Genomic DNA, 26813 nt, shown 5'->3' with positions numbered 1-26813 from the left:
AAATAAGCAAGCACAATCCTTGATAATAAAGGCCGGCAAGTTGTCTGGACCCATTGTCATATTTACTTTCAGTTACTTTATAGAATTTAAAATTTTATCTTCAGTAATTTCAGGAATATGTGGGATGTCATTATCGTTAACATAGTATTGTGAATTTAAATCAAAATTGGTGGAATCAATAAAGGAGTTATGAACTATCCCACACTTGTTTTTTCAAAAGGAATTGCAACCTATTTTTTTATGAACTTAGATAGAAGACATTTTTCGAGAAATTAAAGGAAAATCACATGAAATGTGGAAATGAATTTAAAAAAATAGAGTAAATGTCCAAATTGTTGTAAACTGACTTGCTGACAATGTTCTAGCTGATGCCATAGTTTTCATATGTGAAGTTATTCTCGAAAATTTAATTTGATAAAGGTCAATGAGAGTTATTACCGAGGTTATTACCGACTGCCGTGACCTACGTCATTAGAGGTCATTGGTCACGTTATTGCATAACTGGAATCGTCTGGTCATTGTCAACAACAATTTGAATAGTTGTGATTTATTAAACTATTTTCCTTCATATAACCAATAAAGTATAATTCCCTTATCAATATGCCATTTCTCATACACTGCTACAGGTAGAAAAACATTCTCTATCCAGATTCGCCAAAAAAGAAAACGGGTTGCCGCAAGGGAAAAAAAATCGAAAACAAATCACAAAAACAAATTGGTTTTTTAACTAAGTTTTTATAAAACAATATTGACGTGCCCCAAGACTTTTTAAAATCTCTAAATGAATTTATTCTACACTTTTGAAACGTACCAAACATTTAGAACGAAAACGTGGTTTATACAGGTACGGAATAGATTGTAAGACCACAGATTTTTGGGATCAAAATGAAAGGATTTAGACCAACTTGTCGCAAGAGTAACCCCTACTTAGACATCTTTTTAATGTAGTATAGCGAAAGGTTTTGCATCAAATTCAATGAATAACGTCCATTTAACCTATTTCAAAAGCAATCTATCGATGGACTGAACAGGCCTGAAGATGGGAAACAACTTTTCTCGAATACAAGTAGGTACAACCTAATTTTTAGCTAAGACATCGGTCTTATGTTTAATGGAATAAAGGATTTGATAACGACCCCATCGTACAATCAAAGATTGATTCCGGTATTTTCAAGTAATCCTTGATGGAGTCCGACATAGCTGCGCTACTTTCCTGTTCCTGATCCAGTCTTAAATTTACTTTTCGATTTTCTGGGTTCTTCCGCTTCACTACACCGGTAGATAAAATAGCCTCCATTTATATCTATTACACTCGATAGAAATGTATAGAAAATATAAAAGGAAAGATTACTACCTTTAATACTGTAATTTATTTATTGATTTATTTGCTACGGAAACTGTAAAAAGTTTGCTTAAACTTTAATAACGGTTTCTACGTCACTACGACAATTTGAATAGTTGTAATTTACTAAACTATGTTCCTTCATATCAATAAAGTATAATTTACTTATCAGTACGCCATTTCTCCTACACTGCTACAAGCAGAAAGACATTTTCTATCCAGATTCGCCAAAAAAGAAAAGGGGTTGCCGCAAGGGTAAAAAAATAATGATACCATCTCTCGAAAACAAATCACAAGAAATTGATTCTCGCTCACTCTCCATATACACTAGTGGACTGACTCAGTCATTGTTCCCAATTCTTCTATCCGTTGTTTAATTCTAATGCACTCGGCATTTTGTAAAGAATATTTAAACCCCTGAGACTTGGTGAATCGGGGCCAGTCCAGAACTACTTTGAGAACCACTCGATGGCCAGGAGCCAGTTCACCATTTTATCCTCCATATGAAAAGCAACCCTTTAGACGCGTAAATATGTGTTTTATATAATAAAATGTTAAAATGAATTGATCTGACTATCTATCTTTACACTCTTAGTAACCAAGCGAGCCCGAGAGAGTAATATACATATTTTTATCACTAGTTGTTTTTAGTATTTTAAAGATCAACAAGACAGAGTTTCTATAGTTAACGTGATAATCTGTAATTAATGAGTGAATAAATGAAATGGGAAAATGTTACAAATATGAAGATAGAAGTATTCCAAAAAAGGGATTTTTATGTCTGCTTAAGAGTTTTTTCTTATTTTTGAGTTATCTATAAAATTAGGTCCGTCAAATTTTGCGATTATTTTCTGTTATTTTCCACTACCTTTTAATTATTATACTCTTACAATCGATCAATTATATTTTTAAACGACTATGTCTGTTTCTTGTAAATACGTACGTTAGCAGGCCACTTCTAGTAGAGTGCATAAAAAGTGTTATTATTATGTTATTTTACATTAATTTTATCAGAAGAAACAATATTCTGAATAATTTTTTAGCCCAGTTACATGTTTTTCCTTTTTCTTCATTAGAAATCATCTAAAGAGAAAATACGACTATGGATTCTAAAGTTACTCTTAAAATAACAAATTCCGAAGGCACTGTAGTGCGTGAATTACATGGTGAGAAATTACCTGGACTGCTAACTTAAGATTTAAGTCAACACCCCAAGTACAAAATTTATTTTAGTGTAACAAACTAGTAACAAAAACGTAACAAAATCTCTAATAGCTCTAACTTTATATACGTCTTATAAATTTGAATACAGCAGAAGTACCCATTTAAATAAAAAATACTACGAACAAACAATAAATGTTAAATAATGTAATGATACAAAGAAATATCTTGTATTTTTGTTATTCTTGCACCACCCTTAACAAAGACACCTAAAAAAACAGCTACAACAGAAATATATTTTCGTATCCACATTTTACTTAGAATTGTTTTATCAGGTAGTCTCCTTGCAATTGGAGTTAATATATTAATAGAACAAAATTGTATATAAGAAACTCAAAAATTTTAGAAAAAATGACATTTTTTATTACCCGGTAATTTAAAACGTAACTGTATTCCACCGCTCTGTATAATTTTTCGCACCCACTACTAAATGATCCATATTACCACCCTGTACAATATTTATACAGAGCGTCTGCGAAAGGTTGGAAAATCTCGAAGCTTGGGATACTGGTAGCCAAAATTAGTCGATTGAGCCAAATATGATTTATGTTGATTTCATTAGTTTAATTTAAGAATTAAAAGTTGAAAAATGAAATGCATTGAAATTTGTATATGCAAATATCTCGATAACCAAGGGAGATATCGAAAACGAACAGAAATAATTAAAAAAAAAATTAATTCCCCTATTTGTCAAAAGAATAGGGCATAACTGACGCGCCATACAAGTAACGCCAAAATTAATTAAAAATTCTTATTTGTCAGTCAAAGAACATAATAGCGCAAATTTTTTGTTCATACTCTGACATTTCAAAATTATTGGGAAATTTCAAAATAAACTTCAAACATTGAACGCCCTGTATCTTTGACACCAGCAACATTTGCATAAGGCATATTTGGATCAATCGACTAATAACTTATTACATTCAATTTATTATTATTATACATGCCACCAAAAAAATATTTAATGCTATTAAAACATCTTGGAAATAAATCCTTTAGATAAGAATTATATCATATTCGGATTATCTCGTTTGTATAACTGTTGGTTTACTATTTATTTTAATTCCGCTCCCTGCTACCAAAAAACATCTGATTAAATATTCCGATGTCGTTAGTAGATACCCAACGATCGCGAACAAAACACAAATTTGGACCTCCCATAAATATAAGCAACTGCTCCGCTAAGTTTTCTCTCCCATTATGTCGTTCCGTTTTTATCTTCAGACGACAGTTTAGAGTGGACGTGGTAGCGGTAGCCTATAAATAACTTAGGACGAAATTAACTTCGACACTTTCCACACTGAAATCGATACCTGAAATTTTAACGCCAATTTACCGAATTTAAAATTCTAATTTGAAGAGGAGGAACCTTGCGTAAGTATTATTGTAACTGCGGGTGGTGCAGCTATAGGTTTTTGTTTATTACAACAACTAAAAAGAAATACATTTGAAAATAACTTTTTAAGGTAATAATATATAACTTATTTGATATAATATAATAATAGTAATTGTATAGATAATAGCGTCTTAAAATAAGTAAGTACCAACTACTTCAACAGTAAGACATAGCTATTTATCAATATTTACACCTTGAGATCAATTGCTTGCTTATTATTTAGAATGGTCTTATTAGAATGGTATTACTTAGTCTTATATTAGTCTTATACTATATTATATTATATAAGATNATTTTGAATATCTTATTTTGATATATTATTATATATTATTATATATTAGTCTTATACTCGTACTATATTGAAGGTAGTATGGTTATGTAACAAATATTAAAAATAAAACAATTTTAACTGAGATCACTTGTTTGTTTACTAAGTAAGACTCGGTATTTTGAGTCTCGGTTAAGCCTTGGTCTACAGTCTAATCAAATGACTAGACTGTAGACTGATTTATTTTATAATAGTATATTCACATTAGTTAATCAAGTCTTAATCGAGACTCAATGTACCGAGCCTAAGACAGTCATATACCCCCTCTCGATAAACCATTGTGGGTCAGAGGTCTAAATAATGATTTGAAAATATATTTTTCTGGCGTAAATATGTATTCTAAATTTTTTTTAATAGCATATTCGTATTGTACTGATTTTTTCCTATCTTCCCTTAAAATTAATGGCATTATAACTTAATTACCCTGTATAACATATACTTAACGCATTTTTTGGCTGTATCAATGTCAAATTTCCCGATACTCAACAATCAAGTTAAAATTTCCTGTTTTATTTCCTTCCTACATACCAAATTATTCATTTTATTAATCTTAATAATTTTGTGATTTGGGGTTAACACGATATTTTTTAAAATAAAAATATATTTTGAAATGTTCTACATGGGTACATACCCATGTGAAATTACTATGTGATTGGATGACAGTTAATAAAATTTATGAATCCGATATCAATCCCAGCAAATGCAATGTGATAGATTACCCGTTGTCGATTCTGTACAAGACTGTCGGTTTTAATCAGTTCAGTTTTATTTGTTGACCAATTCAAAGTTACAAAATATTCAAATGGTTTTAATAAATTTTATTTCAGCGGAGCGAAGAAACGAATAAACTTCAAGTTTAATTTTATGTAACAAAATAACTTATTAAGTGGGTGTATTGGTTCCTACGCGTAATATTAAATTTAGAAACATTTGTGTAACGGCTTTTATATATAAAATCAAGCATCAAAACAAAAATTTTTCACATATTATATCATGTACAAACAAATCTTTTTCAATTTATATTAAACAAACAGTAAATAAAAATATGTTCCTAATAAACGTTTTAATTTACTGGATATAAAATTATAAGGAAGCAATTTTATATTAAGAACAAGTAACAACACGTCACGTTATACAGGATTAAGGCAATTAATCAAGTATACATCAGTACCAACAGGTGCTATGTATACAATGTTGTAGGTCTTCAAAATAATATTTTCATTTAACTTAATGAAGTATATCGAGGTCCGAGGGAAGTGAGGATCGCAAGAGGGGTTCTATGCTTTTCTTATGGGACTAAAACCCGCTACCAGCTTGAAAAAATTAAATTCTATTGAAATTATTTGCGATAAACTTCATCTATATAGCAAAGAAATCTACTCAATACGCACATAACATACATATTGAAAATTAACAACATAAAAATATTTAAGTAGTTTTAAATTATATTTAATGAACGCATAAACACTATGTAGATGTGGCAACAGCACTAATAATCGAGTGCAGTTATACACACTGTGAACCTACAGATCTCGGAAATCGGAGATATTGCGCGTCAAATTCGGCTAAAGATGCGTACGCGTTCAAAAATGTCTTGTGTGTAAACTATGTAAAATATAATTATAATATATAGCAAACATATCGTAGTATCCTCGCGAAGATTTGTATCCTTTATTTAAAATCCGTAAATCATGTGAACTGGTAGAACAACGAGAATTATGTTAATTTAGTTCTAAAGAAATGAGATGACACTCGCGCCCATCTCTCGTCCAAGTCAAAGAAAATGTTGTATGCAACTTTGAAGGTTCTGTGATAGAAATTACATTATTACTCACTTTTCGTGTTTTTCATCTCTATTTTAGTAATGTTACAAAACAGCAGCAGTAGCAGGAAAATAAAGAATGACTTTTTTTCATATATTTGTTGTCCCCTGAATTTAGCAGTGTTTTTTGGAATAGGCAAACTCTTATTCTGCATAATATTTGAAATTTTTCTGTACAATAAAATAGATGCATGCCTTCAAACACAAACGCCAAAGCCTACTTTTACTGCTCTACCACCTGGACTTAGGTAGTTTTGAAACAAATATGTTTGCACTTTATGATAAACTATAAGCGATAATAAATTTCAAAACTATAAAAGTTTTTAATTAAATTATATATATTTACAAATAATATAAATTCTATAAAAGATTATAGATTAAAGTAAATATTGCACGTAGTCTGACGAAAGTATATACATTTGAATAGAATATTTACGGCAAATAATTTTATTTAAAACTATCTGTTCATTTTTTATTCGATTACATTTTTTTTGCGTGTACGCAACGCTAATATAAGTTTGGTTTTACTTGGGTAGTCACATAAGTATTATAATTTCACCAATCAACATTTGGTTGTTTCATGAATCGTAAAAAAATGTATGGAAAATGTCAGTAAAGGGGATTCTTTAAAACTTTTTGAGTTAGATCAAAAAATGTTTATTAAAACGTTTCATAATTATTTTTAAAAATATGGCGAATGCGCCGGTCAAACATTTAAATGCTTCGTAAATTTTCTAACGTTAGTCCTTTTATAGATTATTACAAAAACATATTTTCGATATGGTATACAAGTACTGAAATCATATATTTTTAAACAACAACTTTAAAAATTCAGATAAATATGTGTTTAGTTCATATATTTCAGAGATTGTGAAAATGTACCTACTACGTTCAACAAGTACAAGTCAAGCAAGTAGAAGCGACGGCCTTGCAGGGTACATTTTTATTTCTGCCCGTTTTGTCTCTTTCACCTTTGTTTTAGTACACGTAAGTTACTTCAAAGCGTATCCTGGTTATGCCGATGCATTTCTTGCGTCCGAGTCAGAGCTGGCTTTTTAATAGCACTTTTCTGTCTTCGATACATACAAACTTTTATTCAATAAGTCTAAACAAGTTATATAAATAAAAAAAATCAATACTTCTAAATAACCATTATTGTTTATTAAGAAATAATCATTAAACATTTACCAAATATGTTAATTAAGTAATAACTGACAGCTTCTTATGACTAAAAAATATGAATGCGGTAAAGAATAGAGGAAAATATACCTGGGAAATAAAACAGTTTTCAAAATGTTTTAATTTCATTCTAAGTACCTAAGAATGTTCAAAAAAAATTTGAACATGAGAGTCAGTAATTGGTCCTTAAGTTTTTTATTAGATATTATTAATTTGTATTTTATAAGAAATAAAAATAAAACCTTCGTCATCGAGTTCGTAATTAATTAAGTACAAATATTAGCTTTAAAATTAGGAACCTCATTAAAAATAATTTTAATATCAAACCGGTAACTTTGCAGGAAAAAATTATAGCCTTTGGCTGTAAGAAAAGTTCAGGGCCCTGATATATTTCTTTTATCCGTATAACAAATTACCAATTACTTTTATAATTTCGGACTTTATCTTTCAGTTTATATTTCGTGGGCGGAAGACAGTTGCTCTAAAAAATATTTATTCTTTTCGAAGTAATAAATATCTAAACTTAAATGCAAGAATAATACATGATTTATTTCCTACGAGAATCCACGAGCGGTAAGGTAACATAGTTTTCAGCATGAATTCCAATGTAACGTATGGTTGGGTGTGTTGGACAAACTATAGTTGGTCCCTACTTCCTTCCGCATCGGTTAAATGCTGACATGTTTACAAAGTTCCTTGAAAATAGTTTTCAAGATCTGTTAGAAGATGTTCCCGCTTAATACTCGAATGAACAGTTGGTTTCAACGAGATGGCTGTCCTGCCCATTTTGGTAGAGGTCCTAGGGAGTGGTTAAACATTAATTATCCCACGTTGACCGGACTTGACACCGATGGATTATTTCGTTTGGGGTTCTGTTAGACAAAAAGTCTACGAGGTGCCAGTTGATACTCTAGAAGATCTAAGACAGCGAATAGTCCAAGCGTGTCGAGAATTAACTCCAATTCAGTGTCGATCGGCCACTACCTCCATAGTTAGAAGATGTCGTGCTTGTCTACAGTCCGGAGGCGCCCATTTTGAACAAAATATTTTTTAAATCATTTCATTTTTGATTCACTTTTCGCTTTGTCTAGGTATAATATTAACTGGTATTTTTTTGTTTTTTTCAATTTACAATTAAATTTTCATGTATTGTTTGACATCTTATTTTATTTAAAAGTACACAACAGAAGTAAATGAAGTGACTACAAACCGCCTGAACAAATTTAGCAGTATTGCAAGGGTCGTTACGGTGTCGCATTACGACATAGTCACATTAGATGTTAGGTACTTAAATATTTCTATTGTTTTCATCATCATAATTTTTTTCTAAAAAAACACCATATATCTCAAAAACGAAGCATCTCCTAAATAATTTTAATAATATTGGTTAAACCCAAGGGAAGGGGAGACAAAAAGGCTTATTTGACTCACACATACTCGAGACTAAGACCAATTTTAATAGGTACTATATTTTTTTAGGTTTTATGAGGAACGTCTTCCTAAAGTTTATCGACAGAATCCAGAAGCACCCTTCCGAAAAATCAATTTTGCCATGAAACTATAAGAGTTATGACATTTTTTGTCAATAACAAACTGTTCTATCTAAAAACAGCATCATTTTTTATTTTCAGTAGGACCGTATTAATTTTTTTTATAATTTAATGAGTCTGAGTCCCCATAACTCCGCCACTGGTTGCTTGCGGGACTTCTACTTCTATGGAAAAATGGCATGTTATAAGAAGGTGTGTCTTGCCAAAATTGTCTTAAATAGCCTTCTTCATTTAGAAGTTATTTAAAAAATCTTTAACGCCCTATATTTCGAAAATGAAGCGTCTGGAAAAAATTTATACTTGATTTTTTTCTTATTTTTTTTATGAGGAATATCTCCTTAAAGTTTGTCGACTTAATCCTGAAATACCCTGTATAAGTATTTGTATATTTATAACAAAAAAAAACAAGCAGATATTCGTGTTTAAAACACAATAAAACTGTTTTTCCAAAATTTGATTCCAAAATAATAAATAATTTATCGTAAAGAAGTGAAATAAAAAAACTACTTTCTCGGGCCTATAACTTCTTAAGGAAGCAAGACGCAACTAAAGTAAGTTGATTTAAATCACCTTATTTTCATCCAAGGAAGCCTTAAAGTACCTAGGTATGGCCCATTCTTTAGTCAACACCCATAATAAACACAGGGCGAATAACAACTTATCCAAAAATATTTGGGAATAGATGCGGCATGAGAAATGGAATCAATATCGTAAAAAAAATTGTAAAATCCTTACAGTTTCCAACAAAAAAAATATTGTTGTAGTACTTTCAAGCATTACATCGTTGGACAACTGTTGTCTCAAGCGTCATTCGCAATACGCGTGAAGAGCCACGTGGCCTCAGCGACTCCGAATACTGAATTCCGATTTTACAATCGTCGTTGCGATAGTGTTTACAATAGTTTTTTAGTAGTTAGTGTCAAAAATGGATTGCGTGTATAGCCCAGTGAGTAGTAGTAAAGTGGCGGCCTCAGCCTGGCAATTAGGCCACAAGTGGGCTTTGCCTACCCCGCCGTCCCATCACCTGACCACTCTCTGCCTCTGACCCTCCTCGAACCTACCCGACGCCCTAATGAACGCCAGGATTTTGGTCCATGGAAGGTCTCTAACCTCAACCCCTTGCAGCTCTTCAGCACCAAAGACTTTATGTCTTATTCTCCCAAAGGCTGCACACTGTCCCAGAAGGTGGACAGGGGTGTCCTCCCCTTCGCCACATGTCGGGCATAGAGGGTCCTCCTCAATTCCTATTAAGCTTAAATGCCTCCTAAGTCTGCAGTGGCCTGTCAGAATCCCCACCATTTGGTTTACGGCTCTTCGACTGAGGCTCAGCAGCCATCTTGTCTTGGATTTGCTAGGTCCATGTATAAAACTATGGGCCTGCCTGCATCCTCTATTTCTCCTCCAATCCAGACCTAAAGTTTGGTAGGCCCACTTATTGAGGGCCCCATTAATGCTGCCTCGTGTGATACCTAAGATTGGTTCAGGTCCCTGTCCAGGTCCCCTGGACCCAAGACGAGCTAATTGTTCCGCCCTCTCGTTACCAGGGATGCCCCTATGGCCTGGGACCCAAACCAACTCTACTTCTTTTCGTCTGGCCAATGACTCTAGAGCGTCTCCACATTCTTGGACAAGGGCAGACCTAGTCCTCGGGAAGCTAACCGCTCTGAACGCGGCCTGACTGTCGGAGCAGATAAAAATCTTCTCCTCTGCACAATTCCTTACCTCCTCCTTGCTTGCTACCATCAAAATAGCAAAAACCACAGCCTGGAAGACTGTAGCATACATACCCAGTGAAAAGCTTTCCTGGATGCCGCTGCCTTCCAGATAAATTCCTGCTCCTGAAAACTCGTCTTCTACCCGAGATCCATCAGTATAGCACACTAGGGATCCCGGGGAGAACATATCACCATCCTGCTTCCACTGCTCTCTCGAGGGGAAAGTGGTGACATACTTCCTTCCTAACCTAAGCCGGTCCTCTGCTTCCGTAACCCTCATGGCGGATATTGGGATGCCGCCCCGAGGGCCACGGCAGCATGGCCCTCAGTGCGTCCTTTAGCTCTCCAACCGCCGGCGTCCCTTATCCTAAGGTATGCCGCCATCGCCTCCCTCATAATCCATCTAGGAAGGGTCGGCAGCCCCAGAAGGACCTCTAACGCGGCAGTTGGGGTCGTCCTCATTGCCCCTGTAATACCTAAGCAGGCAAGTCTCTGGATTCTCACCAACTTCCTGTGTATAGCCCAAATGTGTTTACAAAATTCCGAACAGTTGTTGTAACATCAGGTATGTCAAATTACTTTATTAACTAAGACCACAATTTTATTAATTAATAATAACTATAGCGGCAAAAGCACTTGAATTTGCTGATATAAAATAGGTGCTATAAAATTCTATTTATTTCTTTCCTTGCGAAGTTTTTTTCCGTTTTTATCACACTTTAGGTACCGCCATGCCGGTCCCATTGTCTGAAGTCAAGTTTTACAGTGGACCAGTTTCCAGTGCCGTGCAGAAGTGTATTTTTAAATCATTTTCGAACTGCCCTCTTTGACTTTTTCTTTACAAAATTGTATTTGCAAGATTCTCCTGTACATCCAAAATGTTTTTTTTTGGATAAATTCTGAATCACACTGTATATATCTACAATAGCTCCGAATTTTCACTGACGTAAATCCATATCGTTAACGACTTATACCTTACCAAGTCATACATCTACATCATTTATGATAGTGACGTCACGCTAGAAGCGCGGAGGCCTTACTAATCTAGGTGGTAATTGCTAAACCCCGAATAAGAACGAATAACATTGAATTGGTTCCTTTACGTCAAAGTGGACAATGTTGGTTTAAGTACAAATCCCCAAAGCCTACATTTATACGATTATCGCGAGTAAATTAACTTACTTTGTGAGCGTGAGAAGTTGCCAGAGCGGCAGCGCTAACGAGGGCGCTGCTGCTTGAGAGCCCAGCACTTTGGGGTATCGTCCCGCTGACCACAATCTTCATTCCCCTCACGCTAATATCCTTAGGTAGGATCTCGAATATCCCCTTCAGGCCACACAGGAAGTATTCGTACCACTGCGGAGCGCCCTCTCCGATTGCTATGCTGTAACAATAGTTTACAGTTAATATTCAACAGTACATTATATTACAAGAGAGTGAAATAGAGCATTATAAGCGAGATAGATGTTTGACGCACGAGCGCTTGCGCAAGAACGACAAATTTTCACATGCTTATAGTTGCATTTCACTCTCACGTGTGGTACAGTCCATACGATATTTGTTGAGAATTTCAAGAAGACCCCTGCGTTACATTCTTCGAATTAACCGCATTCGACACCCGAGATAGAAAGACACTGACGGCGTGGCGTTCACCGTAGCAACTTGCAGTACTTCTTCGTAGGTGTATCGTCCTGTGCATTTTCAGTGTAATTTCTTATTAAAATAAATCATTGGAGGTGAAAAATCAAAGAAAGAAATTTAATTCCCAGTCCAAGTGTTTATATTCTAATACTCTGAAAATAACGCGCAAAATTTCAAGGCACGCCATTGTCGTAGTAAATTGTTACAGTAGTTCCGATAACAGAACTTTATTGGCTTATTCATTTCTTGGAATTCTATCTCAACAAATATTGTACGGACGGTGCGTTTTGTCCAAGAAAGTATTTGATTAGGAGCCGAAGCTGCATATTTGAGATTAATTCTGCCAAAATCTAAAGAAATTTGCGATTGGTTATTCTCAGTTTCAAAGACAGGACATGTAGAAAAACTATGAAAAAGGTTTCTTGGTATATACAGGGTGATTCACAAACGGCAACCAAAAATGAAACTTCGTATTCTTTGGTGAATTTTAAGGGATGTCTTTCATATAAAATTTTTATATAGGATGCTTCGTTAAAAAGAGACAGGGTGTTAAACTTAAAAAAGTATTTTAAATTTTTTTAAATAATTTTAATATTAAGTAATAAAATAAAATAATAAAAGCTAGTAAGTGAAATAATTTGAAATTGGCCATATATATTTATATGAACATTGTCCAAAATCTGAGGCCTTCTCCTAAAATTTAGATGCTCCAGTGGCGGGGATACAGGGTATCGGTGGCATATTTTTCTAAATAAAATAGTAAGCCACTGCTTTATGGTAATAATCATGATATTTTCGGATTCGTCTTTCAATTTTCTACAAATTACTACTCTCTTATGTTTTTCGAAAAAAGCCTGATTTTCGAGTAAAACTTAAAAACGAACTGAAAACACTTTTACTTAAATGAAATGACAAACACTAATCATTCCGTCATTTAATCGAATAAAGAAATTAATAACATTATTCATCATTTTATTGATTTTATTTGAGTAAATGCTCAAAAATACCTCCCTTCCCATGAACACAGGCGCGACATCTTTGGTAATTTGGACGAAAATGTAATTTGTTCGAAATTTATTGTAGCTTGAATCTGATGAAAAGCATTATTTATTCTTTCTTCTAACTGCTCAGTTGAATTAATATGTTCACTGTATACCAGAAGTTTAACAGCACCCCACAAAAAGAAATCCAGTGGGTTGAGCTCCGGTGTTTTCAATTCGTTTTTAAGTTTTACTCAAAAATCAGGCTTTTTCCAAAAACATAAAAGAGTAGTAATTTGTAGAAAATTAGAAGACGAATCCGAAAAAATCATGATTGTTGCCGTAAAGCAGTGGCGTACTATTTTATTTAGACAAATATGCCACTGAAGCATCTAAATTTTACAGAAAGGCAGATTTTGGACAATGTTTACATAAATACATATGCCCAATTTCAAATTATTTCACTTACTAGTTTTTAAATTATTAAAAAAATAAAAATATTTTTTTAACTTTAACACCCTGTATCTTTTTAACGAAGCGTCCTAGGTAGAAACTTTACAGGAAAGAATACCATTAAAAATTCACTAAAGAATGTGAGGTTTCATTTTTGGTCACCGTTTGTGAATCACCCTATATATACAAGGTTGGTTCTTATCGTATTTTTATTAATATGTTAATAAACTGCAATTTATTGTAAGTTAGTTAGTCACAAAAATACTAGTATTCCACTACGTGTTTTTTTTTTCAAGAGAAGAAATCAACAGATTCCTGAACACGCATCAGATGATAGCTTTTCGTAAATGAAAGTACGTTTTTAACTTATTCTATGACGTTTATTAAATTATTGTTTCATGTTTAGTTGGTTGCTGCTTTTGCTGTTTCTTGTCAAATTTTTAATCGTTAATTTAATACTTAAACAATATTTTTTCTATGCCATTCGATTGATTATTTAAAATAATGAAAGTTGCCTTCGAAATTTTTTTTACGTTTGTTTTTTAGACAGATACAAATTTATTTACTTTTTTATCTTTTGAATTTTATTTAGCTCCTACGACACTGCCAGCACAAAGATAAAAAATCACGTTTGCTTTGTCGCACTCATGGTACCGAAGTCGATATTTACGGGGTGAAATACACACAAAGTTCGTCTCCCAAAACAGTTTTTTCTAATAGTCCACAGTACAGGCCCCCTCTGGAAAATTGATTACCACATACTTTATAACTCCTGAGGAGCTTCGTTTTGATGAGTCTACCACATTTTTCCTCTGCGACTTTTCTCGATTCCTCCGCTTTTCCACTCGGAAAAGTCCAAAAACATGGCAATTTCCCGGGGCCTTGAAAACTCAAGACCACATGTTTTATTTTTAGCTTAAGTAACTGGAAATGTTGTTGCAAATGCCGATTTAAATTTGTCCGACAGAAATTCCTCCGACATTGACGTGTCTACCGGTCGAAACATGCCAAAATAACAGGGTATTGAAAATCAATTACCACATAGGTAATTTTAGTAAAATTAATTGTAAATAATTAATTCAGTCAAAAAGTATTGTTGTCCGACAAATTTCAAGCCGCGTTTTTTCAGTCCGACAGCTGGAAATCGGAATTTTCACGGGGTATGAAAAATCGATTACCACATATCTAATTTTCATTTTTTCCACTTTTAAATTTACTGTACAAAATAGTGATATAAGTGTCCGACGATTTAATGTCCGCAAATTATTAAAAAATCAATAAATCAATAAACGTGATGAAATTTAATTTTTTCACTCCAAAAAATTCATATTTATAAATGGTTATTAATTTATTATTATGTAAATTATTATTTGTTTCAAATAAATAATTATAATATTGCTTATTTTATGCTTAAAAATTTTAAAGGTATGAACAAATGAAGTTATTTTTGAGGCAATTAATACGATCTTAGTGCATAATGCAATATTTCTAAATAAATTAATATTATACTTGATATAAAAATCCTTTTTTCTCTTTCAAGTTTTCATTCGCGTTTATTACTTTTCTTTACAAAAATTTTCCTATTTTTCTAAAAGAAAATTCCAAAACTTTTGTGCATAATTTGTTTACACCATACATACTTTTTTGAAATCGTTTAATTCTTTTCTCGATATTTATTTGGCTAAATTGAGCATATAGAGATTTACAATTACAAGAATAAAACGAAAAATATATACAGGGTGTTTCAGAAAGACCTCCCGTAAATAAAAAGGGTGATAGTATGATAAAAAATTAGAATTTTTTGTCTTATGAACTCTATGTCTATCTCCTCTTGTTTTCGAGATACAGAGAGACAAAATAAAATTTTTTAAATAACATTTTTATGAAAATTTCCAAATGGTGCGAAATATTTTTATGAAATTTGGTAGTCCGAGGTTTTTAAGGGTGCCAAATACGCTAGTCTAATTATTTTTTGTATATTTCATAGAAGGCGCTAGTTATGCTACATTCTTATTACAATTTAAGTTATATTTTTTTTAAGGTTAGATTTTTTACCAGTCGGGCTCCAATTTCTATTGTACAATTTTATTTTCTAAAAATAATGTACTCTTGTTAGAACTTCCTAATGTGGACGATTTTCGAGAAAAAAGGCTTTTAATTAAACTCTTACAATATTACACTATAAAATAAGTGACTTTTCTCAAAGTAAGCTTGAGCTTTGAGAAGAGGAGATAGACATATAGTTCATATGACAAAAAATTCTTATTTTTTGTCGTCCTCACCCCCTGTATTTACGGGAGGTCTTTCTGAAACACCCTGTATTGTATATTTATATGGAATTTTGCTTAATACATGAAAATACCTTATTAGAAATTATAAATACATGTGCACATTTTTTACGAAATTTTTTTCATCTTTTTTTGTCGGACTGACGATTTGCGGATATATTTTTGTCGGACATTACAATTTTTGCTTATAAAAAACACTTTTCTATCGTGTGTTATTTTTGTCCGACATGTGGTAATCGATTTTTCATACCCTGTGAAAATTCCGATTTCCAGCTGTCGGACTGAAAAAACGCGGCTTGAAATTTGTCGGACAACAATACTTTTTGACTGAATTAATTATTTACAATTAATTTTACTAAAAATTACCTATGTGGTAATTGATTTTCAATACCCTGTTATTTTGGCATGTTTCGACCGGTAGACACGTCAATGTCGGAGGAATTTCTGTCGGACAAATTTAAATCGGCATTTGCAACAAAATTTCCAATTACTTAAGCTAAAAATAAAAGATGTGGTCTTGAGTTTTCAAGACCCCGGGAAATTGCCATGTTTTTGGACTTTTCCGAGTGGAAAAGCGGAGGAATCGAGAAAAGTCGCAGAGGAAAAATGTGGTAGACTCGTCAAAACGAAGCTCCTCAGGCGTTATAAAGTATGTGGTAATCAACTTTCCAAGGGGGGCCTGTACTGTGGACTATAAATATCTGCGGTTCTAATCAATATTTTGAAATGAAACAAAATGGAAATTACTTATTATAAAAAACAAATATTTCGCAAGTGATTCCGTGTTCGGAGCTTGCTACCCTTATTTTTTATTTCAGAAAAACTATATTTTTTATTTATAAAAAATTCATATTCTCAACTCAAAAAGAATTAAAAATATGATTTATGTAAACAAATTGACAAAATTAAATTGATCTGTTTCGGGGTTATCGTTAAAATTTCTATTTAAGGGGTGAACAACAAATTTGAAATTGTTATAACTTCCTTATTAAAAATTAAATATATATATATTTCTCTGAAAAGAAAAGTTACATTTTTTAGTGTAGATTGAAAAAAATATACAAAATTCATTTTTCTGCTAGTTATGATTTTTTAACTTAACTTCCTAACTCTCCAAGAGTCAAGAAGCTATTTATATGTAGAATTGTATGCTTTACAACTTTTATAAGAAATTTTTTTTCTAGCCCTTACCCCTTTTGAGTTATCTTTTTTCACCCTTGGCCGGGGGTTGAACAAAAAATTACTGTCATTTATTGTTATTATATACCACATACTAACTTATATCAAAAATTCAGGCAAGTTGACCAAAATTATATTTAAAGGCTTATTTAATTGGACTATTATTACGTACCTACAATTTTTGTTGTTTGATGGACCATTAATTATGAAATATAAATATGAAAACAGAGGGTATATATTTCTTTCTATTTATTATTTATCTCCATTAGTATGAAAACTATGAAAAACATATTTTTTTGCCTTTGTCACTTGTCACTTTGTATGATATGATAAAGAGCGAGAAGTTTTGGGATATGCTTATATGGAAAACAATATTTTGTTATAAAAGTACTGTTACATACTATCAAGTTCAATGTTAAATCTGTCTTATTCTTTTTCTAATAAATATATTTGAGAAATAGAAAATATATTATCCCAGTACGGCTCTACCTACTGATTCATCTAACAATGGTGTAATATTATTATGGCTTTAAGACTTTAATCGGAAACGGTGGTGCATCCTTTGAAAAGGTCTCAAGAAATACAAAAGCTTTCATTAGAAATAATATACCTAAATCCAAAAGAAAATTTTCTTCACTATCAAATAACTTTTATTGGTAGTTGAAATACTTAGGTGCCTTCTAATTTCTATCCCACTGAATAGATTTTGCTCGAATTTTAAACGCAAATAGTTAATATGAAGGAACTTCACTCCAACAATTTTAAAGCCTATATTTTCAAGAATTTTTGAGTTCTTCCGTACGTATTGCATTTTACTTAAAGTTTTGCAAGGATCGCGGAGTCCTCCGAAATTGTTTCAAAGATGAATATTACCCAATCTTCTTTTTATCACTTTCCGAAGTTCACAATAGATAAAGATAAATTTTTCTTATCAGATGTAGAATATAAATGCATGATTTCATAATTAACATTTTCGGTGAAACGGTATTTATATGAACTAATTTTTAAAATGTTGCAGTTATTTTGTAATCGAAATTATAATGAAAGATTGATTTTGTTACCCACAAAGTGGGTCGCAGAAATTAATCGGATGACCCACTCGTTGTGCGGTAGAAAGTACAACATATTTGACATACCAATAATTAAAAAAAAAACTTTATAAATTATTTTGCATATAAAATAGCAAATCCTTTAAATATTAATGGTTTTGTAATCAAATTATTATATGAAATAATTAAAATATGAATTGTGTAAATAAATTCTTTAATAATTTTTAATAATAATGAATTAAAATGTTAACTTTTAAAAGATATAAGCCGAGTTTTTACTGCGTATTCATCCTCTATCGTTATTGTTTCTCAACAATGGAAAAAATGTTTGCTAAAAGTTTTATCAATTTTGAATACAAATTAAATTTTTTTCTAAACATATTTTTATTACAGGAACTTGTTTTCTTACATTTTCCTCTTTTTTTACAGGGAATACCTCATTAGACACAACACACGTGAACATTGGCCGGAAATTTCTCATCTTCAGAGTCGTGGGCGAGCCAGCGATCATTCCTTCAATTGATTTTCGCATCGACAGCAAACATTTTTTCGTCAGAAAAAAACAGATTCGTCCGACAGCACTGTTTCTTAAGGAACATAAAAGCAGGTTGTAGCGTTCAATTCGCTTTGTCCTGACAACTTCGAAAAGTATTTGTCTCACATGATTTGTATAAGGCTTGTAGACAATTTTTGGATCCACTGCCCTGAGTCCTCAAGAATCAGCTCCTGAGCCCATTTATTGCGTCTGGCGACCTAACAACGTGAGATATAAATCTACCTACGAATAACATTGTAAACAAATCGTAACTGATAATGCTTGTCGCAAAACTAATTTGTCGGAGTTAATTTGTGTTATTGTTTTAATTATTAAATGTAAACATATGTTGTGCATATGTATGTACATAAATGAAATAAAAATATTCGATATTATCTTTCTTTCAAATTAATTAATATCGATTGTTCTAATTAACAACGTTAATTATGGTTCATTTTGTACGCGATAAATCAATTAATTATTTGACATTAAACAAATATTAATAAAGCGGAATCAGCTCATGTTTACAGAAATCTTGTATGTATATGTTATTTATTCAAAATTGAATACAGCAAGTAAATATAGAAATTATAGGAATATAGTCAATTCATTTATAAATTATTCCAATTACGTAATTTGTAGTTTTGCCGGATTGATTGATTTATTTAACAGAAAGATACAAGGCGTACAAGGTGAAAATTGTATTAAGTTCAACACTGTATATCCTAATTAATCATTTATATGTTCTTTATTTTTGCACTCAATATTTAGTTAATTAAAAACACAGCTTGAGTAAAAATGACTCAATAATAGTTAAATTTAAAGCATATTTCAGAAAAGTCAACTCTAAATTGGGTTTATAGACTCACAATAGAGTCAAAAGTCACTCAATTGATAGTCAGCACTAATTCGGATATGAGTAAAACTCACTCATTTCTGATGCAATAGTTTTCATTTAGTAGTAGGTACTTATGAGTATAAAATTGAGTGAAATTTGATTGAATTTTTTTTACAATGTACTTTAAAAGCTTAAACGTAGCGAGCTTTGTACAAGATTAAATAATATTCACCTGTCTATCAACTTGAATGGGCTATATTCCAAAGGTAGATTCGTTAGAAGAATATTTTTTCTTAATTTAAAGTTATTTTAATACAATTCTTCTTCCGTGAAAAGTTACAATCCAATTCTCTGATATAAATGCACCACATAAATAAAAAAGGTTAATAGAAAGTGCCCACATCAAAACATAAGACAATATTATTTAGATAAGTTCCATATGAAATTTAGCCGGAATTTGCATCTAAATTAACTAACAATAAGTTGATGAAAACATTTCCAGTCAAATATTAATACAAAATTTAATATATAGGGTGGCTCACGTAAAACGGATCCCTCTGATGAATAAAATAAGTTTAAAAATAAGTGACAGCTATCGTAAATAAAATTTAATTAAAAAAAAACATTGAAGGCTTTTTAAAGAAACTAAATTGTAACTTCCATTTTCACCAAAGAAAGTTACTCTTGAAGCATGGCCAAATCTTTACCAAACACCCTGTATAACTACTATATGCAGAAGTGTAATTCGTTCTCTATATTATATTACAGACATATAGCAAATGCCTTTAGAAACATGGGCAAATATAACAAAGGGATATAATGAACAATTTCCTCCTAATTGGTTGCTGTATCTATTATAATTACTGTTGAATATTAATTATACAATAGGCAGCTATCCAAATTAATAATAATTCCAATTACTAGACAACTTGTAATTATGGTAGATATGGTAATGATATGAATAATCAGCTTTGCTTGTTATGATTTTCCCACATTAATATTCGAATATATTATCGAATATTTAATCCCAGCACGGTTATAAAAGAATACACTATATTTAAATTTATACGATCAAGCAATAAGATTTTGCTCATTTTAATTATAAAAAATGTAAGTATGTAGTACACCTTTAAACTCCAATTTACAGGAAATTGTGGTAAGTTTATAATAAATCGCACGGAGCTAAATATTACTATTATAAAAATGGATCAGACAAAAGTTGTAGATCACACAATTGTCTACAAATATTAACCCAATACTTTTTTCCTACGAATCACTATTCTTGAGATATCACCATTTCAAACACTGAAAATACTAATAAGCACGCGTACGTCGCTTATATACATCATCGGACGTTTAATATAAGAAACAATATTGGTCTGTTTAAGTAATACATACAAACTATACGATTCTGAATGAATATAAATTCAAAACAAAAATGCTACTTACATCATCGGTGGAGGATATCTATTACACCGCGTTGTATGGGATCGAGAAAACACATTTAACGTTATTTTTGATAAATACATTCAGTATGTACATAGAAATTTTAGTCATAGAGTAACTAGAGTGATTGATACTGATTATAAGAAAACCATTAAAGCTACAGAACAACGTCGTCGAACTACAAAAACATCTTTATCTTCTAATGTCATTTCTGTTAAATTTATGATAGTTCCAACAAACCAACAACAATTTCTTGCAAATACTCACAAGTATCGCTTCATTTCAATGTTATGTGAAACATTTACAACTGCGAACATTGTAGTTAAAAAAGCTGATAATGACGCTGATCCTTATAATTGAAACAGCAATAGAACGATTCAATGAAACAAATACAACTACTGTTGTTGGTGAAGATGTTGATTTATTAATACTACTGACTGCACGAACTTCATCTGATAAGATTGTTTATTTTTTCAAACCTAGGAAGGCTCATGAACAATCAAAAATATATTCATCGAAGAGTTTATCTTCTTATCCAAAATGTCAAAATAATATCTTATTTTTACATGCAATGACTGGCTGCGATACTGTATCAGCAATGTTCAGTATTTAAATTGGTTGAAAAACGTAATGATTTAACTGATTGCGCATAAGTATTTAAAATGATTGACTCTTCTCCAGACGTCATCATCACAAACGGGATTCGCTTTCTACTTGCTATATATGGAGCTCCAAAAAAATTGATTGTATAGACAAGTATAGATATTTGAGTTCTGTAAAAAATACACGGAGCAATAAAAGAGTACAACTATCTTGTCTTCCTCCAACATGTGCTTCTGTTTATCAACACTTATATCGAGTATACTATCAAGTTCAAGTGTGGCTATGCAGTCAACTGAACCCAGAAGACTGGGGTTGGAAATTAATAGATAACATTTTGAAGCCAACAATTGATACATATTCAGCAAGTGGAAAAAGATGAGGAAAAAAGCGAAGAAGACATTATTGTTGAAGTTGAATTTGAAGATTATCAGTCAGATTAATTTTTCTCGAAATCATAAACCAATAGAACCATTTCTTATTGAATAGAATATTATCTTATAAAACTGAATCGCAATAGATCGTGGGGTATGCCTAACCACGTTAAAAAAAACGCGTCGAATACATTACTTCATAAGTGGTGCGGAAATGTGTGCATATCATGTATAATGCAACTTCAACTTTTGAAATGGTGATATCTCGGGAATGGTGATTTGTAGGAAAAAAAGTATTGGGACACTTTTGTAGATAATTGCATGATCTACAACTTTTGTCTGATCTATTTTTATGATAACACTTACCGTTTTGAATAAAAATGTAACAAAGCGATATTTGCGATCTTTGACTTTCAATACATTTTTTAGAACGCATGGGATCGGTGGGGACTTTTCACATTTTACTTATAGTAGTGTACCAAAGACCCGTACCAATATTTAGCTCTATGCGAATTATTGTAAATTTAAATGTCTATTTGACTGGATTAATAAATTATTGCACTACTTAATAACTATTTCTAAGTTGAAGTGACTTTAAAGGCAATTTTCAGCTTAAGTAGAAGTTTGTATGATTTTGAGTGAGTCTATATTAATATTGATGTTTTTGACAAAAGTAATTTTACAATTTTATTGTATTTTTTTTCCTTATACCTAGTTACAAGAGCTTTGATATTAGTATTTGTCTGCGGTATTCCTAACAACCTTTTACTTAGATACATTTTTAGCAATCAGCTTCTTATTTTTTCAAATCTTAAAAAAAATTACTGACAAGATATTTTTATAAAAAAATTCATATAGTTATTTGTAAAAGTAATATTTTGCGATTTATGTTGCTGGTGCTGTTTTTTACTGTAAGATTCTTTTTAAACTGAAACAAATTTAACAAATACTTTTTGGCAGCACACTATAATATTATGTTTCAAGTGATAATACTAATATAACCACCCACAAAGCCTAGGAACACCACATAAAGCTTTTATCGAAACTTTGTTAAGTAAGGAGTGAGTCAGAAAATAGCTTGTTACAAATTTGAGGCTTAGACTTAAAACTTTCGACTGTAAAGCTTAATAGTACACTGCTCGAAGCCGATTAAGACAGTAAGACACTGGTGATGAACACATACAATATTTAATTTTGGCGTAAGCTGTTGCATGTAATTTTCACACTGAAGAATAAATTGTGCCATATTGTCAAAGTATCAGAAATTGTCGCGATCTTTATTGTTAAATTTCAATTGTTCCCAGTTTTTATAAAGAATGGATGAATAAAACTAAAAACAACGTGTCTAAATTAATATCATTGCGATTTGAAGTCAATGTGCAAATATTAAATGTTAAAATTGTTCTTGAACCATTTACCATTTATTTTTTAGAAAAATTGGATCTGTCATTGGAAACGTGGTTCTTTTTAAATAAAACCAGCAACTTTTGTTACACAATAGTCGTGAAGTTTCGTTCCTCATAGAAACTCTAAAAGAAAATATAAAAACAACTGTTAATTTCTATTTATAGTCGTCATGATTTAAGAACAAATTTTAATAAAAATCTGTTATTGAACATATTCAATAAACTATAAATTTAAACATTTGGTGCAAATGTAATATATTTACTTTTTATTAAAAAGGAATATAATGGAAAGGACGTATCTAAATTTACACTATTACAGAATTCTGCAGAATCTTAATACAAGTTAATTGTTTCCATAAACATTCTTAAAATAGGCCTGTATTGTATTTGTAATAGAAAACTCTTATACGAAAAAGTTCTAAGTAAGAACCTCATCTCGTACCGTACATCGCATCTTAAGGCGCCAGCTGTTACATCCCTATCATCTGCAACCAGTTCAACAGATTTTACCCCGGATTGTGACCAACGAATGCGTTTTTGTAGATGGTTTTCACGGCAATGTGCCAATCAAGTAGACTTTCCTGCTTATGTTTGTGTAACAGATGAGGCGGCATTTACCCGTGATGAAGTGAATTTCCATAATATGCATATATGAGCCGATTAAAATCCTTACGCGATTAGGGAAACTCGTTTTCAATACCGGTTCTCAGTAAATGTTTGGGTTGGCATAATAGGCCAACTTGTGGGTCCCTATTTCTATGAAAGACGACTAAATGCACCAACATATGCTGACTTTCTGAAGAACCGGTTACCTGAATTATTGGACGATGTGGCATTACAAGTTCGGGCACGCATGTTTTGTATTCAAGATGGGGCTCCTCCACACAGTACTCGAGAAATAACGACACTTGAATGAAATGTTTCCTCAGCGATGGATTGGACGCTTTGGTCCTGTGCCGTAGCCACCTCGGTCACTCGATCTAACTCCAATAGACTTTTATCTTTGGAGTCACTTGAAGTCATTGGTTTACAATACTCCAATTGCTACGGTGGAAGAATTACGAAACCGTATACTTCAAGCTGCCGACACAATTAGGGGAATACCTGGAATTTGGGAAAATATTCGCCAAAATTGGGTGCGTCGGTGCCATGCTTGTATCCGCGCTAATGGAGATCAATTTCAACATTCAATGGTAAGTTTATTTCATTTTGTTACATATTTTAATGGAGTTTGTTTAGGGCACACAGTTGGCAACTACAGATGCTTACGGATGTGGTTTTGTTTGCGAACTCTTGCAGTAACAACAATGCATTTAAGGTAGTAATTACTATTAATTATTATAATAAGAAAATATCAGTATTTTAAATATCTATTTTTCTTAGTTTGTCCTTTCGAATTGAAAAATTCCCCAAAAAATCTTCTATCTTTCAACGACGATTTGTTTACGCGGCTGGTCTACAGCACGTAATTCATCGTACAGGACCTTTCCAGAGAAAAAATTTTGATCCATAATTGAACTTTATTTAAGAAAGAAAACGCAGAAATAGAAGTTTTTCGTATAAGACTTTTCTATTACAAATATCGTTAGGAAGCTGTATTTTAATTTTTATAGATTATACACGCCACACCCTGTATATAGAAACCGATTTTTCTGAAGAAAAAAAAACTTTAGCATTTAAATGGTCCAAAAAAGGATTTAAAATGTTATTTTTAACTACACTATTGGAAAAAATTTAAGTAACAATATTCATGAATTTTTTAGTGATTTTCGAAAGGCGACTCGTGAAAAATGATCATATCCATATAAAGAAAAAAGCATTTTGAAGTTTCAAAATCTTTAGACAAAAAAATTTGATTTTGATCTACGGTTATCGAGCAATCAAAAGAAATACTTACACCGAGAAAAAAATAGTCCCAATAAATGTGCCAAATTTTGAAGCATTCGGTAAAGAGGTTATACCTACAGTTATTAATTAAATTAGTTCTATTTTTGACAACTTTGAAGGCCTGTAACTCAAAAACCAATAATATTTATTTAACTTTTTTTCGTAAATCGAATACATAATATATTTATCGTCGTGAATATGCAGTCAAACGTTGTCGGTGAAATTTGCGAACGACCTGTATATTTCCCTCGGTATAATGATGAGAACCAAAAGGTTTGAGACCAGTCTACAAAATAAAATTTCTATTGTAGAAGGTTTAGGAGTGCTTTAGACGTCTAATAAACGTGATTTAGTTTAATGTGACTTCCTTTGAAAGCTATGTCCCACCCGTACAACAGGGTGTTTAAACTGGGTGCGATAATATGGCTTTCTCTCGAACCATGAGGTACCTATACAGAGACAGATAAATTGGAGGCAGTACTGTTATCGCGTCCAAATTGAAACACGCACTGGAGACTTACAGCATTGTTATCATCATTGACTATTGTATAAATATAATAAACAACACCTACTCAAACTGCCGCAGATCGCAGCAGTAATCCTCAAAATTCAAATCTACATTATGCAAATGAAGAAGTCTGTCATCTTCCACGGAAACAGCCAGCAGAATATCCTGTTCAAGTGCCATGGGACACACCGAATACCCGCAGTAGTCGATATGTTCCCCGATTAGGTTTACCCTACAGAAAAAAAAATATATGTAAATATTCCAGTGTCGAAGCATTAATCGTATAATACCTTCCAGGTACGCGTATATAAAATTCTGCTTCCTTTTTGTGCAGAGCGGCAAAAGCATCACGAATTTCGCGCGTACGGTCGTTTTCCGGTAAAATACAGACAGAGACATGCTCACTCGATTCCGTGGCCATTGTAAACACAAACACACTTCTGTATCACAATAACTTTGTAGGTAAATTAATGATAGGTATGAAATCGCTGCCAATAATCACTGACACAGATAACCTGCAAATTTATTTGTTTTATACGTACGATTTTACACGTCCTCACACATAACTAGAGATATCTGAGCTGTTAGAATTGGATGTTTATAGCATTACAGCGCCATCTCTGCCGCGGTTGCCGAAGCAAGACAACGCCATTTACAGTTCTCTGTAGCGAAGAAATTATACTTGCAGAAAATTATATTTTACAAAAGGAAATTCTTTTACCACAATATATACAATTTAATCTGTATTGAATAGATGGGACCACTTATACCGATTTATAATTTATTTCCATCTCCATGGTGGTCTAGGAGAAGATTCCCTTTATTTAATTTATTACAGAAATTTCGAAACAATTCAGTTTTAATGGTTAGTGGGATACATGCTTCTTGCAAATTTATACCATTTACTTTATTTACTTAAAAAGCACAACGAAGGAAATTATTGTCATATCATTTACTTAATTGCCATATTACTGGTATAGTCTTTCCGATGTCAATTGAAGAACCAAGAGGATGACAGTATGTACCAGGTTCGGTCGCTGACGTAGCAACTCGGCATTGAAATATTTGAAAAACTT

At 32.1% G+C, this 26813-nt stretch overlaps 1 protein-coding gene across 1 annotated transcript in view; it reads right to left on the bottom strand.

Annotated features, from left to right (window-relative positions):
* The window catches only part of LOC108913117 (N-acetylgalactosamine kinase), a 62601-nt gene extending 36319 nt beyond the window's left edge, over positions 1–26282 (bottom strand). Inside the window, exons 1-3 of the mRNA XM_018718595.2 lie at positions 26028–26282; positions 25802–25969; positions 11736–11937 (exon numbers count right to left, since the gene is read on the bottom strand). Of these exons, the coding sequence (XP_018574111.1) occupies positions 11736–11937; positions 25802–25969; positions 26028–26158 (501 nt within the window). The 5' untranslated portion in view covers positions 26159–26282. The remainder of the gene's footprint in view (positions 1–11735; positions 11938–25801; positions 25970–26027) is intronic.
* Between the last annotated feature and the right edge of the window lie 531 nt (positions 26283–26813).

Source organism: Anoplophora glabripennis, unplaced genomic scaffold, assembly GCF_000390285.2.
Source record: "Anoplophora glabripennis isolate ALB-LARVAE unplaced genomic scaffold, Agla_2.0 scaffold663, whole genome shotgun sequence".
In the NCBI taxonomy this organism is placed as follows: Eukaryota; Metazoa; Arthropoda; class Insecta; order Coleoptera; family Cerambycidae; genus Anoplophora; species Anoplophora glabripennis.
The sequence above is the reverse complement of the archived record's forward strand: the minus strand, read 5'-3'. Positions and strand labels throughout refer to the sequence as shown.